The sequence below is a fragment of the Ascidiella aspersa genome, chromosome 2 (assembly GCF_963924565.1).
Source record: "Ascidiella aspersa chromosome 2, kaAscAspe10.2, whole genome shotgun sequence".
Taxonomy (NCBI): Eukaryota; Metazoa; Chordata; class Ascidiacea; order Phlebobranchia; family Ascidiidae; genus Ascidiella; species Ascidiella aspersa.
The window spans coordinates 11843241-11862474 of NC_139448.1; the positions used below are offsets into that span (position 1 = coordinate 11843241).

The 19234-nt window shown below is 40.8% G+C and overlaps 2 protein-coding genes across 2 annotated transcripts in view; one reads left to right on the plus strand and one right to left on the minus strand.

The window, feature by feature from the left end:
- Positions 1-4611, minus strand: part of LOC146163679 (E3 ubiquitin-protein ligase PDZRN3-like) — a 54647-nt gene extending 50036 nt beyond the window's left edge. Inside the window, exon 1 of the mRNA XM_083381802.1 lies at positions 3910-4611. Coding sequence (XP_083237928.1) covers positions 3910-4467 — 558 coding nt within the window. The 5' untranslated portion in view covers positions 4468-4611. The remainder of the gene's footprint in view (positions 1-3909) is intronic.
- Positions 4612-13978: 9367 nt separating this feature from the next.
- LOC146163680 (uncharacterized) lies at positions 13979-15193 on the plus strand. The gene has a single exon (XM_083380565.1). The coding sequence runs from the start codon at positions 13979-13981 to the stop codon at positions 15191-15193; it is 1215 nt and encodes a 404-aa protein (XP_083236691.1).
- Positions 15194-19234: the final 4041 nt, after the last annotated feature.

Consider the following 19234-nt stretch of genomic DNA (forward strand, 5'->3'; position numbering starts at 1 on the left):
CAAGACGAAAACGTGAAGTTTCTCGAATCTTGTGTTGGTTTATCGCGTGGATTTAAATCCGATGGGCGCGGCCGCGGACTAGCTTTGCAAACAAATTGCCTAATGCGGATTGTGGTGACATGACGCTCGAAAAGCTCGGGTTCAACGCTCTAAGGGTGAAATTGCAGCAGTTTGGGCACGCGTCAGTCCAATGACACAGTTGTCCAAATATATATGCGGCCGTAATGGTTACTCGGCACATTTTCCGGCAAGTTGTTATTTCGCAATTGCTCTGACAAAGCAACTTCTCACGTGCGACCAATTCGCAACATCCGCAAAAAAATGGATGTCAAATGTCACATAGAATGTGTGAATCAACTGTGTTATAGGCTTATATTTATACAATATTAGCTTGTATACGGTTATGATACAATTTTGTTTTTTAAATTGCTAAGATCCATGTTTGCACGTTCAAACATACCTAATCACATATATGTTTATGATTGCATTAACTCTAAGCTTATATGACTATTATCTCACTTTATGAGAACACCAGCCTTGCGCGTCTAAACCTTTTAATAGCTATTTAATAACACAAAAACGTGCTTACCCGGTAAACACAAAACCTCCCGCGCCTTGGAATAGTGCACACCGGGTCATCACGCCAAGTTGATATTAAAAATGCAGGGCACGACTTCGGCGTTCCACCAAAAATGCGAGGCCGCTATTGCCTTAATAAGTTTGCTCGATGAAACTTTATTGCATTTTGCGGCAACGTTGAACACAGGCGCCCAATACAGTTCGTGGGAATATCAAAGGCTTTGTCAAAGACCTGTGGCCTTGCCTTTATGGCCAGTTTTCTAGGCCATTTCAAACTCAAACCGGCTTCCCTTTTTCCCCGTTTTTGTAAGGTTTTCACTGTTTACACAGAAAAGGTTTTGGCGACCTAAAATTGATTCCTAGTAATTGAAAATTTAAACAAAAAGGGTTGGTAACTGTATAAAGAACTCAAAAATAATAGGCCGGCCGCCGTCACAACGGCCATGTGAACAGGCCTAATGTGTCAAGCGCCCGATTTACAGTGGCGCATTCGTCACTCGCCGGTTACCAATTACAAGCGCGGTGTCCGTTGGGGCAGGCTTTGACTCCGAAGCTCCACAACACCACGGCTGTCAATCACAGCCCAGTACGAAGCGAGTTGCGTTGTCGTGGGTTAGATATTTTTGAGAGACTGTATTTTTAATACATAAATTTTTTTGGGTGTTTAGTATTTGTCCCTTAGACTAGAGATGTTACTGTTTCAGACAACAATTAGGCTTTGCTGTTCCACCAAGACGCTTCGATTGATTGTCTGTTTACAGCAAGGTATATCATAAAGCATAATTCGTCTGCTGTCAGTTTCTTCCCTAATTGCCGGGTTTCGACATTCTCCCATGCCATCAAAGACACGTGTCTATGCAGAGTAGACTGTGCACCAAAGTTGGTCTAACGACAGAACGCGCATTAAAAACATAAGAGGTCCTCTGTTTTGGTAATTTGCTTTAAATCAACACTAATATAAGCTCATTTTGAACATCTCATTAAGAAACATATTTGAAAAACATTTTCGTACACTGTGTCGTTGTTAAGTTATTCATGTTTTAGGATAAATAAACATTTTTCTTGCGGCAAAAGCACACCAGAAATATATTTGGTGAACTGAGTGTCAGTGATTCAAAGGTAAATATCACTAATTTAAGTAACACTACTATGAACTTGCTTCTCAGAAAACAAAAATGAAACTGTTTTTGCTTATTGAAATGCAGGGCCTGAACGTATAACATTTTGCAAAAACATCATCGAACAAAACATTAGCGATTTCAAAAGCGGGTTTCAAATGAAGCATGGGAACCGCAAGCATCCAGAATTACGACATTGTAATTGGGAGCGTCCATAAAACACTTTCACCAAAGCAAATCCTGGCCCGCGCAAGTCAGGCAAGCGAATGCACCCAGCCGAGCCACTAATTTTAGCACAGATAGGTCACGGGTCGCATCGCAAAGGCATCCCGCAGCGATTGAAAGCGCCGAGTTGCCTCGACGAATTAGGTTAAGTCGGTCCATCACGAATCCTGGCGGGAATCCTGGATCGCATATCGCCGCGTGCCTTTTCCGGATCAACTTGGCTCTGCGCATTGCGATGCGGACATTAGGGGGCGCGTGACTCATACCATGGAATGCGTAGTACTCGTGTGGCCATTAGACCAAGAGAAGATCGGTCTTGGGCTTCTTATCGACTAAGCGCGCGCAAAGTGGATTAATGCCTTCTCGACTCTCGTAGTATGTTTGTTTATTTGACTTGAACACAGTTGTTCGCGCGAGCGCCGGACAGTTTATCTTTGAAACATGTGTCACGCCGTTTCAACGCTTTGCTCTAATAAAAAACTACTCAACATGTATACTGGTAAAGAACTTACAGAACCAGTCCGAACAACGAAATCGTAAAGCGTGTATTACAAATGCTGTCGTATTTTAACTCAAATGAATAAAAAAGAGTTTCTTAAAAAACACTTGCGGGATTATTGTTTAACTATATCAAGCGATAAACTTCTTTATACATTTAAGTCGTTTAGTGTCGCTAATTATAACCTCATCTCAAATATCTTGTTCGTACGAGAATATTTGCCCACGTTATGTAATGCTTTTCAAGGAACCGTTATTACAACATTATCCCATAAAGGCTGGTTATATTCATACCACAAATAAACAAAGCAAGAGCTGAAATTACCACACACTGCAGAGGCGCCTATATGATTGACTTCAGACCTCAACCGTCATACTAAAGCCCATATTGATTTGTAAGCGTGGTAAATGCGTTTTTTATGAGCTTTATTTGTGTACTTAGTGTTCACTATGCCATGCAATAAAACGGTTTAAAGATTGTTGGCATTGGGCCTTGACAGTGCGTCAAACTCGACGAAGGTGTGCATTTGTAAGCACGATTTCATGCGTACAATTGTTACAATAGAATTACGGACAGGGTTAGTATTGCAACACTAAACAACTGCAGCAATGGACAGCGGTCGTACCGCGTTGTTTGCAAGGTCACCAACGTTGGCGCGCTCAATCCTCGAACGAGGTCGATGGCGTTATCTGGCAAACGATCTCGAGCAAACGCGACATCGCTTTGAAGTCCAAGGACTTGCGCTTGTCCTTACACTGGTTGTGGCCGCACTTTATTGCTTCGTGGCGCTGACAACTTGCTTCGACACAAGCAGCAGCCGTCCATGTTACCCCGCACCAATCGTGGCGATATGTATCTCGCAAACGTTAAAGGCTGGATCCTAATTATTGCAGATCAGATAACGATACAGCGCATCAAACGGTCGAAGGCTTAGCGGCGCATTTTTTGTAGGTACAACAGTTTCTTACAGGCCGGGTCTCGGTATCACAGGCCAAAATGGCCCCGTTTCCTAGAAAGCAAAATTGAGCTTGGCAAATTGAAACACCCTCACGCGAGCCTAACGCTTTTCAACTTCATTGCTATTGGAATGCAACATGTGCCACACCAAAGGTCATGTCTATAACAAAAACATATTCGTTTCATTTGACCGAAAGATGACTTTTGGTTCACCTGTTATCATATCATCATCTACTCCCAGTAGAGCACACGGCGCCGATGTGATGACCTGGAGGGGACAGTTGCGATTTTCGGCGATAAGTTTTATATGCCCCCCCCCCCCCCCTTTCCCCCCACTTTCGCGCATCTAACACGCATTTGGACCGAGCGCCACGATTTCGCGCAACCGTCATAAATCAGCGTCCACGGACCGCTCGACTGACTGGCGGCGAGCTATAAAAAGCGCCACGAAAGTGCACGCCCATGTTTTTCGCTTCTAATTCCGGGATTTTTACAAGTTAGACACAAAACCAACACACACACATGCAGTACCTCTTTGATGTCGTATCCTGCATCCACGAGAGCGCCACTAAATTCTTCTTCCTCCTCCAGTAGGGCCCGGGCGGTATCTCCAACAACAAGCGGTGGTCGGCTGCTGAGTTGTTCCTGAAGCATCAAAACCTCCTCTTCCAACCTGTCAGCCTTACTCCGCAGTCGCTCGATTTCGCTCCCGTCGTCCTTAGACCGGTTGCGGCGTCCAAAAGGTGCTCGGCTGCTGGAAGAAGCCTGATACTCGCATAGTTCGAGGTGGGACTTTGCGTCCTGGAGAGCGCCCACGAACCCGCAGCCCTTTTCGTGGTTGCAACACTTGCACTGTAGTTTGTCGATAAGGCCGATCAGCGGCTTTACCTGGTTAAGATCCATGATGGTGACTTCACCCTGGCATTCCCGCGGGCACGAGTCGAACTTGAGCAGCCAGCGCGAGGCGCACGAAGAGCAGAAGACGTGGCCGCACGGAAGGGCCAGCGGGTTTTCGAGCACCTGTTTGCACATCCAGCATACGAAACACTCGTCAATCTCGCTGGGGAAAAGGTCCTGGGAAAATCCCATTGTTGTCGATTCGGTTTCGAGCTATTTCGATACGCTCATGGGTTTAGCTATATGACTTCTTTGCAACACAATTGTTTATTTTAATGGTGAAGTAAACTTGTCTTAGATGGTTTCACTCAGAACAAACTGTATCATTCGGTCGTTAGGAAATAGCTGAACGAATAAGACAAAACAGTTAAACAAATGCACTAATTCAGTTGATTAGGCTACTTGGACTCTGTTTTAAAATGTTTTATGACTGTTTTAAAATGTTTTATTATTAATTGCTACACCCTAACAATATCGTTTCGCATAATAGGATGACGGCCAATGTGAGTTGCAATATCTTCATACCAAATGCAAGTTGTCTTACTCCAATATTGATGACTAAATAACACATGCGCATCCCTAAACCAGTATATAGAGCTCTTTTCTCACATTTTTCTAACCAAATCCTTATACGCCCTCTCCTTGACAACATACGATAAGCTGTTAACTCCTAATAACATCCGTTAGCTTGTTTGTATAACATCGCACAATATCTGCGAATTCCTAATCGACAAACTGCTATTGACTGTATAAAAATAAAACGGAATCGCAGCCGCGCCGCCGTCGCCTTCGGCCTGCAATAAAAAGTCTGACAAAAGAAAACGCTGCATTGCAATGCATCGGAGCCGGCCCAGTTACGACTGAGAGAGAGAAAGGAAGGGAAAAAGGTTCACAACAGGCCAATTTGCACGGCCACTTTAGAAACGGCCGGCTCGCTTTTTTCACCCTAATTTGAAGGCAAAATGCGTTAATAGAACAAAAACAGAATATTAATAGAACGAGATGGCAAAGTTGGATGTGACTGTAACCTAATAATTAGCCAAGGAAAATTTCACAAAAATGCAATAAGGTGCCTTAGTGTCAGTGCAAATGAAGCCAAAAGCGGCCTAGAACTGACTGCCGCTGAGCAGAAGCACCACGCCAGGCAAGTTGGCGGTTGCTGCCGCTGCGGTGTCGGTGCGCGTCTATTGTGGAGTCTTTCCCGTCTATTCAGCTGCTTGTTTGCTTATGAGCCGTGTGGCCTGGTTAGGTGCTGTTGTCTCTTCTCGCGTAATCCCAGCAGCACTGCCAGGCCACCGAACTGAAGGCGACAATGGACGTGGGCGCGTTACCCATGTTTGCCGCAGGTAAAGAAGAAACGCTTCAGCGGAAAACGCAAATAAAAACAAGATTTACGCGTTTTCTTTTTCATAGCCCGTGCCCTTTTTTGTAATCAGCACGCGGTTGCTTATCATTTCGCGACAAATTGTTGTTTCATAAAAATGTTAGACAGCGCACAGAGGAATAGATTTCGGGAAACACTTTAACTCATCAACCTCTCTTCTGAATGATAATTTAATATCAACATGCAGTGATGTCCAAACATCTATTCTATTACACGGGCATTCAATCAAGTTCAGTTACAACATAAATAGAATGTTATGAAAACTAAACAATCATTATTACTGTACCATAGTCCAAACGGCACGTGTTGATAATTTAACTCATATTTTAAAATATTTTTAGCCCTGCGCGCATTATATTTTATTCATCGTATGTTTTAGCGCGCTTTGGGTGTATATTTTCAGAAATTTTGCCTTGTATTTAGAGTTTCGAGGACTATAGCACTCTCGTACATTAAAAGTATAGGGATCTAATTTTCTCGACTATATCATTTTATCTCCCGTTGGCAAACGTTTTACGTTTTTTACAATGTTGACATAACATAGACACAAAATATTCGGTTGTAAATAAATAAATATATATGTCTTTTAAATAAATGTGGTCACACAGAGGTATTTAGCCCAAGGGAATATCTATGGAGCAAAATTTTAAACGATTCAGTTAAAAAAAGTGTTCAAATTACAAATACGCCATATCGCAAGTTCAGGCCTACCTTTAAATACCTTGAATAACATAAATTGAAAATGTAAAAGTAACAGAATTAAAAACGGTTTTATAATAATTGACCTTTCACATAAATTACCTGTTTGCCGAATGGCGATTCAATAGGCATAACATTGAAATCAAGGCCTGGACAATAAAAGTGCCGCAACGAAAAGCGCCTTTTTCTAGGTGGAACTCAAACCCTACAATGATGTACGTATTGCTAAAGAATTGAAAATTACAGGTATACTTCTTTGTGGTCTAAACCGTACACACAACGTCACAATTTTGACCACAGCTGCCCATCGAGCACTTTCCCCTAAGTTGATAATACCTATAATTTGATCTTTGTTAAAGTACATCTTTCCCGCGGGTTGAGATGGGTGTACTTAGTTACGGTTATATAATCATATTTCTATCAAATGTGTTACAAAATTCCTCTCGAAAATATAAGCTACTAGCCTGATCATCAAGTCCCTTCGTTGACAACCTGATTTACTGTTGTCATATCGTTTAGCAACATTTAGCACTATGGGCCAGACTTGGGCAACAGATTAGATTATAGAATTAAAGTTGGAGAATTCAAATTTAACTAAATAGGATTCGATTTGGAACGAAATTTGCAAACTCGAAACGAAACCAAAGTCCAACTAAAAATGCATTTAATCAATTTGAATAAAGTTCCAAATTATTGCAGATCCCTAAATTGATAACAGCATTTTAACCGTGGTTTGCGACGCAACGCAACGATTTTTATCTTGAAAGGTTAATTTTACGAAAAGATAAGGTTCCTTAACGTCTCATTGTGAAAGCAAATTTTCGGGTTAAAATCTTGAAAAAAGAGACCTTGGAAAATTTTCATTTCGAAATTATACCACGGAATATATTCGTTTTTATTGCTGTTTAAGAGCGATTCAATTCATAAAATATTGCTATTGACTAAGTGGCCTAAATTAATATTTGTTGTGACTATATAGTGCTTATTTAGGGTTACTGAGCCAGCGCCAATGAGCAGATTGAGATGGATAGCGTACCGAAAAAACAATTTTCGGAAACTAAAATTGATTATTGGTCATTTGTTTTATTTTAAAATTTTAGTCTATCCAGCATAGCCATTTAGCTTCATTAGACGGTGTCCCCAAAACTGAAATTTCACTATATACCTTATTGTCATATTTGTTGGTGCTTTGCGGACGTCTGCTACTGTTTAGATAGTACCAAAATCTTTTAACAATAGATACCGCTGGGAACCTTTGCTGCAAACAAAACAAAGAGTAAGCAACAGCTTCAGCGTGTTACGGTTGTCAGAATTACGATCCAGCCGATCGCATACAGTTAACAAACAACACACAAACGGGATTTTAAGTCTCAAGCACATTCCTCAACCCCGAAACTACTCTCATTACGCGATAAGCTGATGTATAGCCATGGTACGGTCTGCGCACTGGATCCCTGTAATACCATAATGACCCTCATTGTGGCTGCAGCATTACCACAGTAACGTTTAGCGAGCTGAGCTCTTACAAAAATACATACTTGGTCAGCAGTCAGTTTACACAACCATTCTAAAATGCCCGTAACCAACAGCATAAGCGTTTTTGTGGTAATAGTTGTTTGGGTTGCACAAGGGCGTAATTTGGTGACAACATGCCGACGCAAAAAATGAGGAAAAAGTTGGAGATAAGCGTTTTCCAAGAAGCCGCAAAAGCTGACCAATTTTTTTTGGAAATTGTTTTATTTATATAACGACACAACAAAGCGAGTCCGCAAGAAAAAAAAGAGGCGAGATAAAACATATGTCAGAAAGCGACGATTTTGCGGGGAGGCGTTAAAATACAGTTAATACAGTTTGGGATTCGGGGTTAATTGTACTGAGCTTTAAAATAGTTCCGTTCACTTGCAGAAAGTCATTAATTTTATTATTCTTTGTGGCGATAAGATGTTCCGATTTTTGAACCGATTTGACCATACTGAGGAACATATTAAAATTCGACACGGATTCGGCGTACAAAGCTGACCAGTTTCTAGCGCGACAAATCGGCCGAATGCTGAGCTAAGCCAATAATCGCGCTTCTGCCATTGGATAGGTTAAGCCCGGGCCGTCATTGGGCGCCGATCGCGGGCGCTTGCATGCAAACACACTTGGCTGATCACGACGAATAACCGGCTTAAAAAAGAAAAAATAACGAATAACCGGCTTACTGGAGCGACGGCAATAAAAAGGCCTCTGTAGCCTAATCCATCGACTGCGACTTGCATATTTGAGTGGTGATGAGCGGCTATCGTTGGCCGGATAAACGTCCCAAAACAACACGTTGCCGATTTAGCGTGGATTTACCGCGAACCGTGACCGCTTATACCTTTGATATCTCATGCCGGGTTCTGAGGCGTGATCACGTGACGTACCGTGGCTTTGTTTTGCCGAATTATCGGCTTCGAATGAGCCGGATTTGCGAACACCTGGCAAAATAAAGATGTTTTCTGCGGAATCCTACAATAAGACCGAAATTCGAATAACATCATCACCGGAATAAAACGCAGTTCGGAATAGGACAAGAATAGATCGAATACCTAATAGTCGAAATAAGGTCTGGATCAGATTGAGACAGAAACCCGTCAGAATTAAGATCTGAACAACATTTTTTTGTCAGAATTAAGATCTAAACAACATTTTTTTTAACTTCATCCCAAACTCTACTGATATTTAACCTAATCCAAAAATAATGGTAGCTTAGGACTTGGTGGTATTTTATGTATTTTACCCTATATCCATGGTAATATGATAACATGATCTTATCGAAATAATAAAGTACGAAAAAGGTGGATCAAAATGCCGTAAATTTTATATTTAAATCGCATACTGACAACCGATATATTGAACTAATCCGAATGGATAATTTTAGATGTCTAGCCATATCCCAATTTATAAAATCTACGTGGTGAAGTATACAAATGGATTATCAATTTTCTGCTGACGATAATTCCTCTTTTGAATATGGCAAATTATACCTGTACATTTTCAAGGCAAAATAAAATGCTTTTAAAGAGGTAACGTGTTAACCCTGGTTTATAACTTATGACTCAAAACTAACACGAAATGTAGTAACTGCAAAATTATCTGTTAGTAGTTAATTAATCAACGGATGGACAATGATGATTTAACTTGTGAGAAATGTGTATATCTTATCCGTCATAGGTGCATGAGCATGACTATAGGATTTTTGCCACCACAAGTTCTGTATATTTATGATTCCATAGGCGACAGGTAAAAACGACCACACCAATGCGATTCGCTTTAATCCGCGGTAAAGGGCATCCATCACCCTACTTAAGTAGAGCGCGAACTGTCATTGTGACGTACAAATGTCGTGACGTTGAAATGTCATACAATAAATCGTTACGAAACATATTTTCGTTTTCGCGAATACGGCAAAATCGCCAGAAAGCACCGCGCGTGTATGACTAACCCGAAATCCTCAATCGCTAACTTTGCGAAAAACAACATCATTCCATCGACCGAAATCCTTCCGCAAGGCGCAAGCGACAAATATAGCATTACGCGTAAACTCGTTGCAAAGAGGATTTGCATGTGTCCAGTAAATCGAACTACAGGGCTTAGTTTGGCAGTTGTTTGTTTGTCTCCTGGCAGCATTAAGCTTGTAAGGTGGATACGCGCATTGATGGCTTACCGCTAAAGGCTGGGTCACGACCTGCATACGAGCAAAGTTGCGTTATTGCTGTGGTTGGCTTTGTGACTTACTTCGCTAGCCTAGGTCATGACCTACTGTGTAACAGTTGAAGTTTCGTTGACATGCTTTTTACCGCGGCGCACCTGATAAAGTCTTTTAAGGCCACTTTATTTGACAGCTTTTAATAGCGCCAGGTTGCCTTCCTGAGCATTCTTTTGCGCTTTATTTAATCCCTGACGGCAATCATAACACGGCTCTTCAAACGCGGTGGCAGTTGTTTTTACACAATGTTTGCTTGTGGTAAAAAATGGACCAAAATAGAAATTCCGATCGGCGGCTTAATTTACCTCAAGACATTCTACTCGTACAATTTATGGCTCATTAAAACAAGAATTTTGTGTGTGGTTCGATTATTGAAAATGCCTTATTAATAAATTGGTATGGGACATAAAATAGTATAATGGCCACCATATTATTTGGCACAAGGGTGTATATGTTCACACTATAATTTTGTACTCGTTTCTTATCCTCTATCGATCCAAACAAATATAACAAAATATAATTCAACTATATGGATTCATAGTAAAATTAGTAGATCATTACTATTAAACACAGTCATACTTTCACTTCTTATGTCTCAAATCAATTGTTGGAGTTGAACTGCTTTGGTTACCGAGCATTAAATTGTTCGATACTTTGGTTCGTATTAAGTAAAAATAGATTTACATTCTACGCGACAATACCTAGACTAGAGTTTCGTGTTGCAATGGGTAAATATCTCACATTCAAACGTAAAAGTCTCTTGATACAGTGAAAAAATATAACATAAATTAAGCCAACTGTACAAATTAAAAGCAATTTAAGAAAAACTATTTTATTTAATAGGTTAAAATTAAAAGCTAAGCCCTAAGCGGTGTTCTACATTGACTTATTAAGCCTTATCAAACTTCAGTCGAAAATTGCATAGGGACGAAATGAGGACAAACAGCGCCACTACGCGGATAATCTTCGTAATAATGAGTTTGGTGAAATCAGCCGTCTATGTTAGGTCAGGGTGGCCAACAATGGCACAATGAATAACGCGATCCGATAGCAAATTACGTCATTACTATGCTCAAACAAGCTAAATCGATAAAATTGAAACGTTAAATTATGATTTTTTTTATTGTTTTTTTAATTTGCTGCAGCGTTGAAAGGTTCAGTTGCATTCATGGTTAACCTACTATGGTTTAATAAATTTACTTTTTAATGTAGAAATAACTGAGTTGGATCGCAAATCATGACTAAAACACCTATGCTAATTTGGTGTCGGATCGACGCCGATACCGCCCTAGCACCGGGTGAGTTCCGATATCGCCACTTGGCATCGAGTATCGACTCCGATGCAATCTAATCGAATATTCTAGTCTCTGCTGAAGCATTCCTGGTATGCCCCTTAAGTAAAAGGTTTACGTTGGTTAAAAACAAAAAAATGATATTGTATTGTATATATTTGCGTTGAGAATATACAAGTAGGCCTATATGTCTTGTTAAATTGTGCGCTGTTTTAGGAAGATAAAAGGTATTTGATCTAAAGATTGCGCCTAAGCTGCCCAATTATTAGTTTTTTGCACTTATATGACAATTCTCTTCCCGGTCAAAAAACAGCTTTAGTTGTCTAATCAGACATCCGCAAGATGGCGGTAAATGACAAGAACTGCCACTCAAAAGAATTGCTTCCCTCTAATTTGGCGATTTTAGAAAGTTGCTAGCCGTAGAAAGTCGAACGCAATGACAATGTTCAACCGGCAGAAAGGAATATCTGTGTCAAGAGGGCTGTAGTGATATTGACAGAGAAGATAATATTAAAAATATAGATTGTTTATTTAAGTTTAGATTTAGATTAAGACATTACAACTTTCAAAGAAGGCAAAAGTGAAAGTTGAGCTTAGCCATACACCGCAAATGTTCTTTCGCATGCACTTTTATCCATGAGACAGAAGGTGTTTACAAGGCAAAATATTTAGCTGTTACTTTAAATTAAAACTTGCTTTTTCTTATTGGCTACGTTAAAACACTTTAACCTAGGATTTGAAATTAAAAATCGCACCGACAGAAATATGCTGAACTCTTTATGTTGGAATGATAAACAATCTTAAAGTACCTTGTGTCAGCACGTACGTGTAAATACTAGAATTAGTTGCAATTTGACTTGAAAAATACTAGGCGTAAACTAGGCCTTTTTGTGTGACGTTTTTTGAGATTTCGATTACCGAATATTCGGCTCGTTGACGCCTAAATTGAAAACAAAATACAAAAATCGTCCCTTTGGAACAAATACGATTTCAGTAGCGAGTGTCAATAAACAAAAAACATGACAAATAGCCGCAGCCGGGGGCATTTTTTCGCTTTGATGAGCGGAAAATCGCCAACGAGGAAAATCGGATTTACAACCGAGAAGCACCTGCACTGCAGTGACGAAACAAGCAATATATGTGGCCATAAAATAAGTGATGGAAGCATATTTTATTTAAATATAGTAGAGCCATTCCTTAACTAAAATCCTGCGAAATGTTTAATTCGGTTTAGCGTCGTATTGTACCCAAAATATTGCAGACATACATACGTGATAAAAACGGCCAAAGGTATGTGATAAATAAGGTTTTGCATTTAAATCTAATATTCGACATCAATTTAATTTGTTAATGCACACCGGTTTCAAACGGAATGTAAAGGTTGTGGAAGCGACTATAATGGTCGTCTTAATAATTATTCAGAGGAAAATTAAACATAATTCAGAAGAATTGTCTTTGTATCGGTGGAATACCGTGGCGCGAACCGCTCGTAACTTAAACCGGCGTTAAATTAACGAGCCGCGTCGTAAAAGTGCCCGGCGACACTTTTAGTAGATGCAATGCAACCAGGACGCTGCGGCGCGGTAGAATCCAAGGCCCGTCGGGGCGCGGATTGAACGTTGCCTGCGGGCATCACTCGGATTTAGACGGCCCCCTTCAGGCGAATGATCGCTAATACTTAAGAGCAGGTATGATGGGCCTGATCAGTGAGTGGCGCGGCGAATTATAGCTGTGTTTACAGGCGGCGCGCATTTAGAAGTCGCCCTTTTGCCTGCGATCGAGAAGCACTCTTTCGATCCCGCGCCCTCTCGCTACTGAAATGTTCCATTAAAACACGTTCCATTAACTTGCCAAACAGGAAACTCGCATGCGCTCTGCGTTGGCTACTCCTCTGCCGACGCTGCGATAATAATTATCGCGATATTGACAGCGAGAGTCAGGTAATAATTGGTCGGAAGTAGGTCAGTGCAGTTGTTCAGGATTAGCGTATTAGATGGAGCCTCAAGTATGATCCGGTCAACTAGGAACGCTTGCGATATAGCATTAGCTTTTTAGAGAAAAATTTAAACCTAACAATAATAATTTCATAGCAATAGCCGCTTGTGTGTCAGTGGAAGGAAAGTGAAAACGTTAATATATTTTAGTTTTGTCTGTTGGTCAAATAAAGTTATAAAATTTCTATTTTGCAGTTTATTAGACTCGAAATTATACAACCAAGTGATTGGCAACAAAATAGAACAGAACTGATCGTATATCATTATATTTAATTAACATACCAAATAGATTAACCACACATATAAGCGCATTGGCAAACGTGTTTAATTACTTTGCCATATTGGTTTTAAATAATTCATGCAGTTCTCAAATTTTAATACACTATTTTTAGCTACAAATTTATATGCTTGTTCGTGATGGATTGTTTAAGTAACTTGTTTGAGTTGCAATATCTGGTGCATAACTTTATCGTTTGTTCATGTTATTTTGCAACAGACTTGACAAGATTGTTCTAAGTTGGCGTCAAAAAACGATTTGCTGATGCCGTTTGCTCGCTGCTGTTTCTAATTTCTGCGCAAAAAAGTAGGGATGAAAACCGACATGATGGTCCTCAACGAGTTCGGGTCCGCTTTCGACGCGCTCCGTAATCGGACAGTCCCCGAAACGTCAATGACGTCAGTGAAGTCGGAGCGCTCGCCTTCCAAGTCCTCCACCACCCATTCCTCCTACTCCTCATCTTCATCTTCCTCTTCGAGCTCAACATCGCCAACCAACGTCAACGCGAACGAGCAGTCACAATGCTTTGGAATGGAGGGCTGCGACGGACCCATGTTGTCGCCTTTTCCGGTCAGGACCGACGTTGCTGGTTTTTCCTCCATTAAGGGGGAGCAGATGTCTCTGGAACCCACGCCGAACGGAATATACGCCCAGTTTCACCTCCTCAACGACGCGATGACGGCGGCCCAGGACCCTGGCGGAAATTCCCGCGCCCGAATGCACAATTACGACTGCCAGAACTTCGACACCACGCCGCCCCACTCTTCCTCCGACGTGGCGTTCTTCGGCGCGCTCGGAGCCGACTCGCAGATGGGCGACGTCCACCACCAGCATCAGCCGGTCACTCCGCGCAAGACTTTCGAGCACGTCACCGACAAGGAGCTGCGCAAGAAGCTGAAAAACCGCGAGTCAGCGCAGGCGGCCCGCGACCGCAAGAAGGCTAAGATGATGAACCTGGAGCGGCAGATCTCGGAGTTGCTGGACCGCAACCGCGTTGTCGAGACCGAGAATCACAAGCTGAGGATCCGCATACAGCAGCTGGAGTCGGACGCCTACTGGCGACAGGCGAAGCAAGACACTACAAGCGCAGCCGCTCCTGGCCTGCCAGCTGCCGACACTTCTGCGTTACAACAGCACTATCCGACAGAAGAAAACAACAGAGCCGCCTCTTCGCCGTCCTTTCCCGGTAACCAGCTCGCCCAGCACTACAATCAGTCGGACCCTTACTCGATTCAATGTAGCTACGGCGCAAACCCTTTCCAGCAGCAACCACAGCAACATCATCAGCAAGCCGTCGCAATCAGCAGCCACGATGGAGGCGGAGGTGAAAAACGACCATTTCAGATCGCCGCCGCCAGTCTAGGCCAGGACCCAGTGGCCGACGAATTCGGGCCCGGCACGTTCGCGCAAAACATTTGGGAAAACGACACGATACGAACGGCCCTGGCAAACGACGGCAGCTCGCCTTACGCGTTAAACTGCGGTTTTGGTCCGGGCGGCGTTTCGGTGACCAGCGCTGGCGAAGGGGTTTTAGGCTGACTTCAAAATTCCGAATTGTAAGCGTGTGGCGAATTCGAAACCAAACAGCTCCCCATAAAAACTATATGTTTTATAACGTTTACCATCTCATGCCGTCTGTTTTCGCTTTGGTCATGTACGCCGGAATACAAGAGTTGTAGATAAATGCGTATCGGCCGAGCGAATAGCTAAGATCGTGTAAGGATATGCCGAAGATTGCTTGTTCCAATAAAAACACGATCGGTTTTCTGTGGTTTATGCAGCAATCATGATAAATAAACAGGACGTTTTTCACAGCGGGGGAAATGATGGAGTAGCCTCTACCGGCTTACCAGGGACATCACATATTACCTCACAGGAAAGGCAATATCCCTAACAATCACTACTGCGATACCGGTAGACCCGTCGGACCGCATTGCGAAATAACCCGTTTCTGATTTTAGAAATTGCCCGCTCACGTCGTAATAATAGCGCTGATACTTCATTGTAGCGCTACTGATCCCCTGATGCGCGCATTTCTATAAACAAGTGCCCCGAAGCTATACGATGACTTGTCACTGCGGCTTTGCCTGCAAGTGACGCTGCCAGGTCGTCTATATACTCTTTCGCGACACTTTTTTTTGATCAGCTTGTCCGTCCCTTTTGTGCCTTTGTTTACCTTTTTATTTATACAGGCGTAACATACGAGGGGGGGGGGGGAATCATTTAAAAGTAATAAAAGCAAGTTTTTTCAAGTATATTTGTACAAAAAAACTTGCTTTGCAAAAATTGTACCTTGCTATTTTCTTGAACGTTACAGCTCCACATCATATTTCGTTGATTCTACGTGAAAATGTTATTTAAGTTGCTGTCGGTAAATGCCCTTTTGCGTTGTTTTGTTTTCCTTCCTTCTCGTTGCACTTTCTTTCCAGTTCAAACTAAGCAATGTGCGACGACTGACCGACCTTGAAATAAAGATCGAACACCTATTGAATTGTTTAGGGCTATAAGTAAACCTAACTTGAAAGCTGGAGTTTAATTGCACACTGCATTGTATTTGTACACGGGGTCCAGGTGCCAGCAACATAACTCGCGGGTTAGATCTAAATTAAGCAAGGTATCAGTGAGGCGTATTGCAATACCTCTCTATCAGGGACGGATTCAGGATTTTATGCAATTGAAAAATATATAATCATATTTAAGAAAAAGGCGACAAAGCCTTCGTACAAAAGAACGAATAAAAGTATTTGATTTGATATAATTGGTAAAGCTTTAGCATAGGAAGGCAAATTGACTCGGCAAAGTGGCATTTATCAAGAAGGTTTTACCAAAACGAGAATTTGTGAGTTTAATTGCACTCACAGATTTAGGGCATCACAAATCTTGTTAAAATTGGCGTGAAGCAGCACAAACAAGTGCATTAATTTATGTTAAAATTCTTTGTAGTGTGAAGTTGCATTAACCATTTGGCAAATTGCTTAAAATTGCATCAAACTCTATTATTTCGCAGAAATTAAATTAAAAAAAAAATGAGTTGACTGGGGATCCATGGTCACAAAGAAACGGCTGTAATGAAAATACAACTAGTTTTTTTTGTAATCATTGACTTTTTAATATATAACCAAAATAAATGAGCTTTGCCTCGTGCCCAGTTTGGAAAAGGGGTGACAGGCCTGATAATGAATATTGGTGGACTCGTAAGGCTTTACGTATTACCGACGATATGATACGATTATATGTTGTTTTCTCTCGCCTCATTCGTCGACTAAATCACGGTTCATTAGCCAAATTATAAATCTAAAGTAGTTTTATTTCTTTCTTGGCGGCCAATTCGGTAACAAGGGTAATAAAGTTGGTTTAAGGTAATAAACTTAGGGTGGAAATACGCATATGCCTATTCATCGTTACAATACACAGATAAGTAGGATCAATTTTTTTATGAAGTTTTAGCTTCTCTTGCAGTGCTGCAACCGAGCAATCTCAGCTCGTTAAGAAACCTTCAGCTTGCACATCCTATGTGCGGTGACTAAGCTTTTTATAACTCCTCTTTTAATTTTGTTATTTTTTATAACAGCAAAACAGCGAACTAACCTTAGGTGACTCATAGAGAAACTAGTTTATACTTTAGGCTTTGAAATAAACAAGAATGACATCCTCAGGCCTCATTCTTCCTAAGGCTATCTTCGCATGGCGAAATTCCGAAAAAAACTAATTATTATTAGCAACATCTTGAGCGGAACAAACATAACTGATAAAAAATATGATTCAGTAAAAAATTTAACCGTTTATATTTTTCTTGAAAAATGCAATCATTCGATATCCAACTACATTCCATAATTTGTGGCCACTGTTGCAAAACTTTGCGCCAAATTTCTGCCACATATTTAAAAAGCGCTAGGTTTATGGTAAATTCAAACTGCCGGGCATATTTTGTGACGTCACTGGCGAGTTTAGCAAGATTAAGACTGGCTGGCCGCAAAAGGCGGCCATAAGACGTAGGCCTACCCAGCGTAAGGTTATCGGATTTCTGTTTATTGTAGCGTTCAAATTACAGAGATGTGATTTTAGTGACAGCCAATGCACACTGAGACAGGGCAACTAATACATAAATATTTGTGACTGACAAAAACTAGGCTACACTATATGGAAACTTGAAGCTAATACGAGATTGCGATTACAAAACAACGTCCATTGAAACACATTCCACAGTTTAATTAAAAATAACAGGTTTTTCACTGAATGTATTTACATTCCATTTCTCTTTCACATTTCTTGGATCGAAATTAGCAGATTTAGGAAGTATATTTGTATTGTGACGTCATTTTATGCGGCACATTTTAATTTTTTTTTGGCTACCGTGGTTCACGCGAAGCCCGAAACAAAATTAGGGGTCCGCGATGAAAAAAGTTTAAGAACCCCTGAACTAATTGGGTATGCAAAAATATTAAAACATGTTAAATAAGACCAATCAGATTTCTCCCTTCTTGTTAGTATATTTCCAACGACGAAAAGTTAAGATATAGGCGTGTTCTATAGCAACGTTTTTTCAGGGGTTGGTTCTACGTAGCCTACCCCCTGTGATTTAGTTAAGTTTAAAGCGATACAGCCATATTTAACTTAAACACCTAATTCGATAAACTTGGCGTTACTTTAAGTTAAGGTCAAAGCCAATTCGACTTACGGTTACGTCGATTCGTAAATTAAGGTACGGCAGCAAATATGTATTACAATGTTTGATATGGTTTGACCTTAATTCTATCCAGTAAAGGATATAGTTTTTACTTTTTAAAAATCAATCTAATCAGCAGGAATTAACAAATCAGATTGTTATAAGAACTACCTTTACAGAATTCTTTTAATTTAAATATATATGATACTGTACTTTAATAAAATACTCACGTGGGTTCCAACAAAGTGCATTCAACAAAAGTGTAAAAGTAATTCTATACCACAATATCCACTCCATCTTGAGACCTTGGCGTGAGTGCCAATTGTATATTGTTTACTACCTATTCAACGTCACTCTTTATACTATTGCAACGTATACTACATGTTAAAGATTTTATTTTTTGTACGCTATCGGAATTTCAAAACACGTGCATTTTAAATATTTTTTACTTTTTTGATAGTTCATGCGTATTTTAACATTTTGGCGCCGGGCTAAAATCTTACCACTTTTTTACAATAACCAAATATGTTGTTGAAGTTGAAAACCAACGGAACACCAGTGGCGTAGCCAGCCGAAAATTTTTGTGGGGGGCCAAAAAGTTGGAATGTTTTATTTAGCTCTTAGCATTGTATCAACTGCCGTAACGAACACAAGTAACAATGCTAGCAAACCGTTTCGAGCAGCAACTGACTGAGTGTTAACGCAATACTAAAAAAACAGTCAATGAGCAAAAACTGTCTGAAAGTAGTAAAAGTACATTAATGTATAGTAAATGTTATATTAACTACATCGTTTGTGACGTAACAATGCACGACAATTGACGGTGTGGCATGCCTGTGATCGACTGATGTGGTACTGCTCATAAATGCTACAAAACAAATTATTAAGAGTAAAATATTTATAAATTTTGGGGG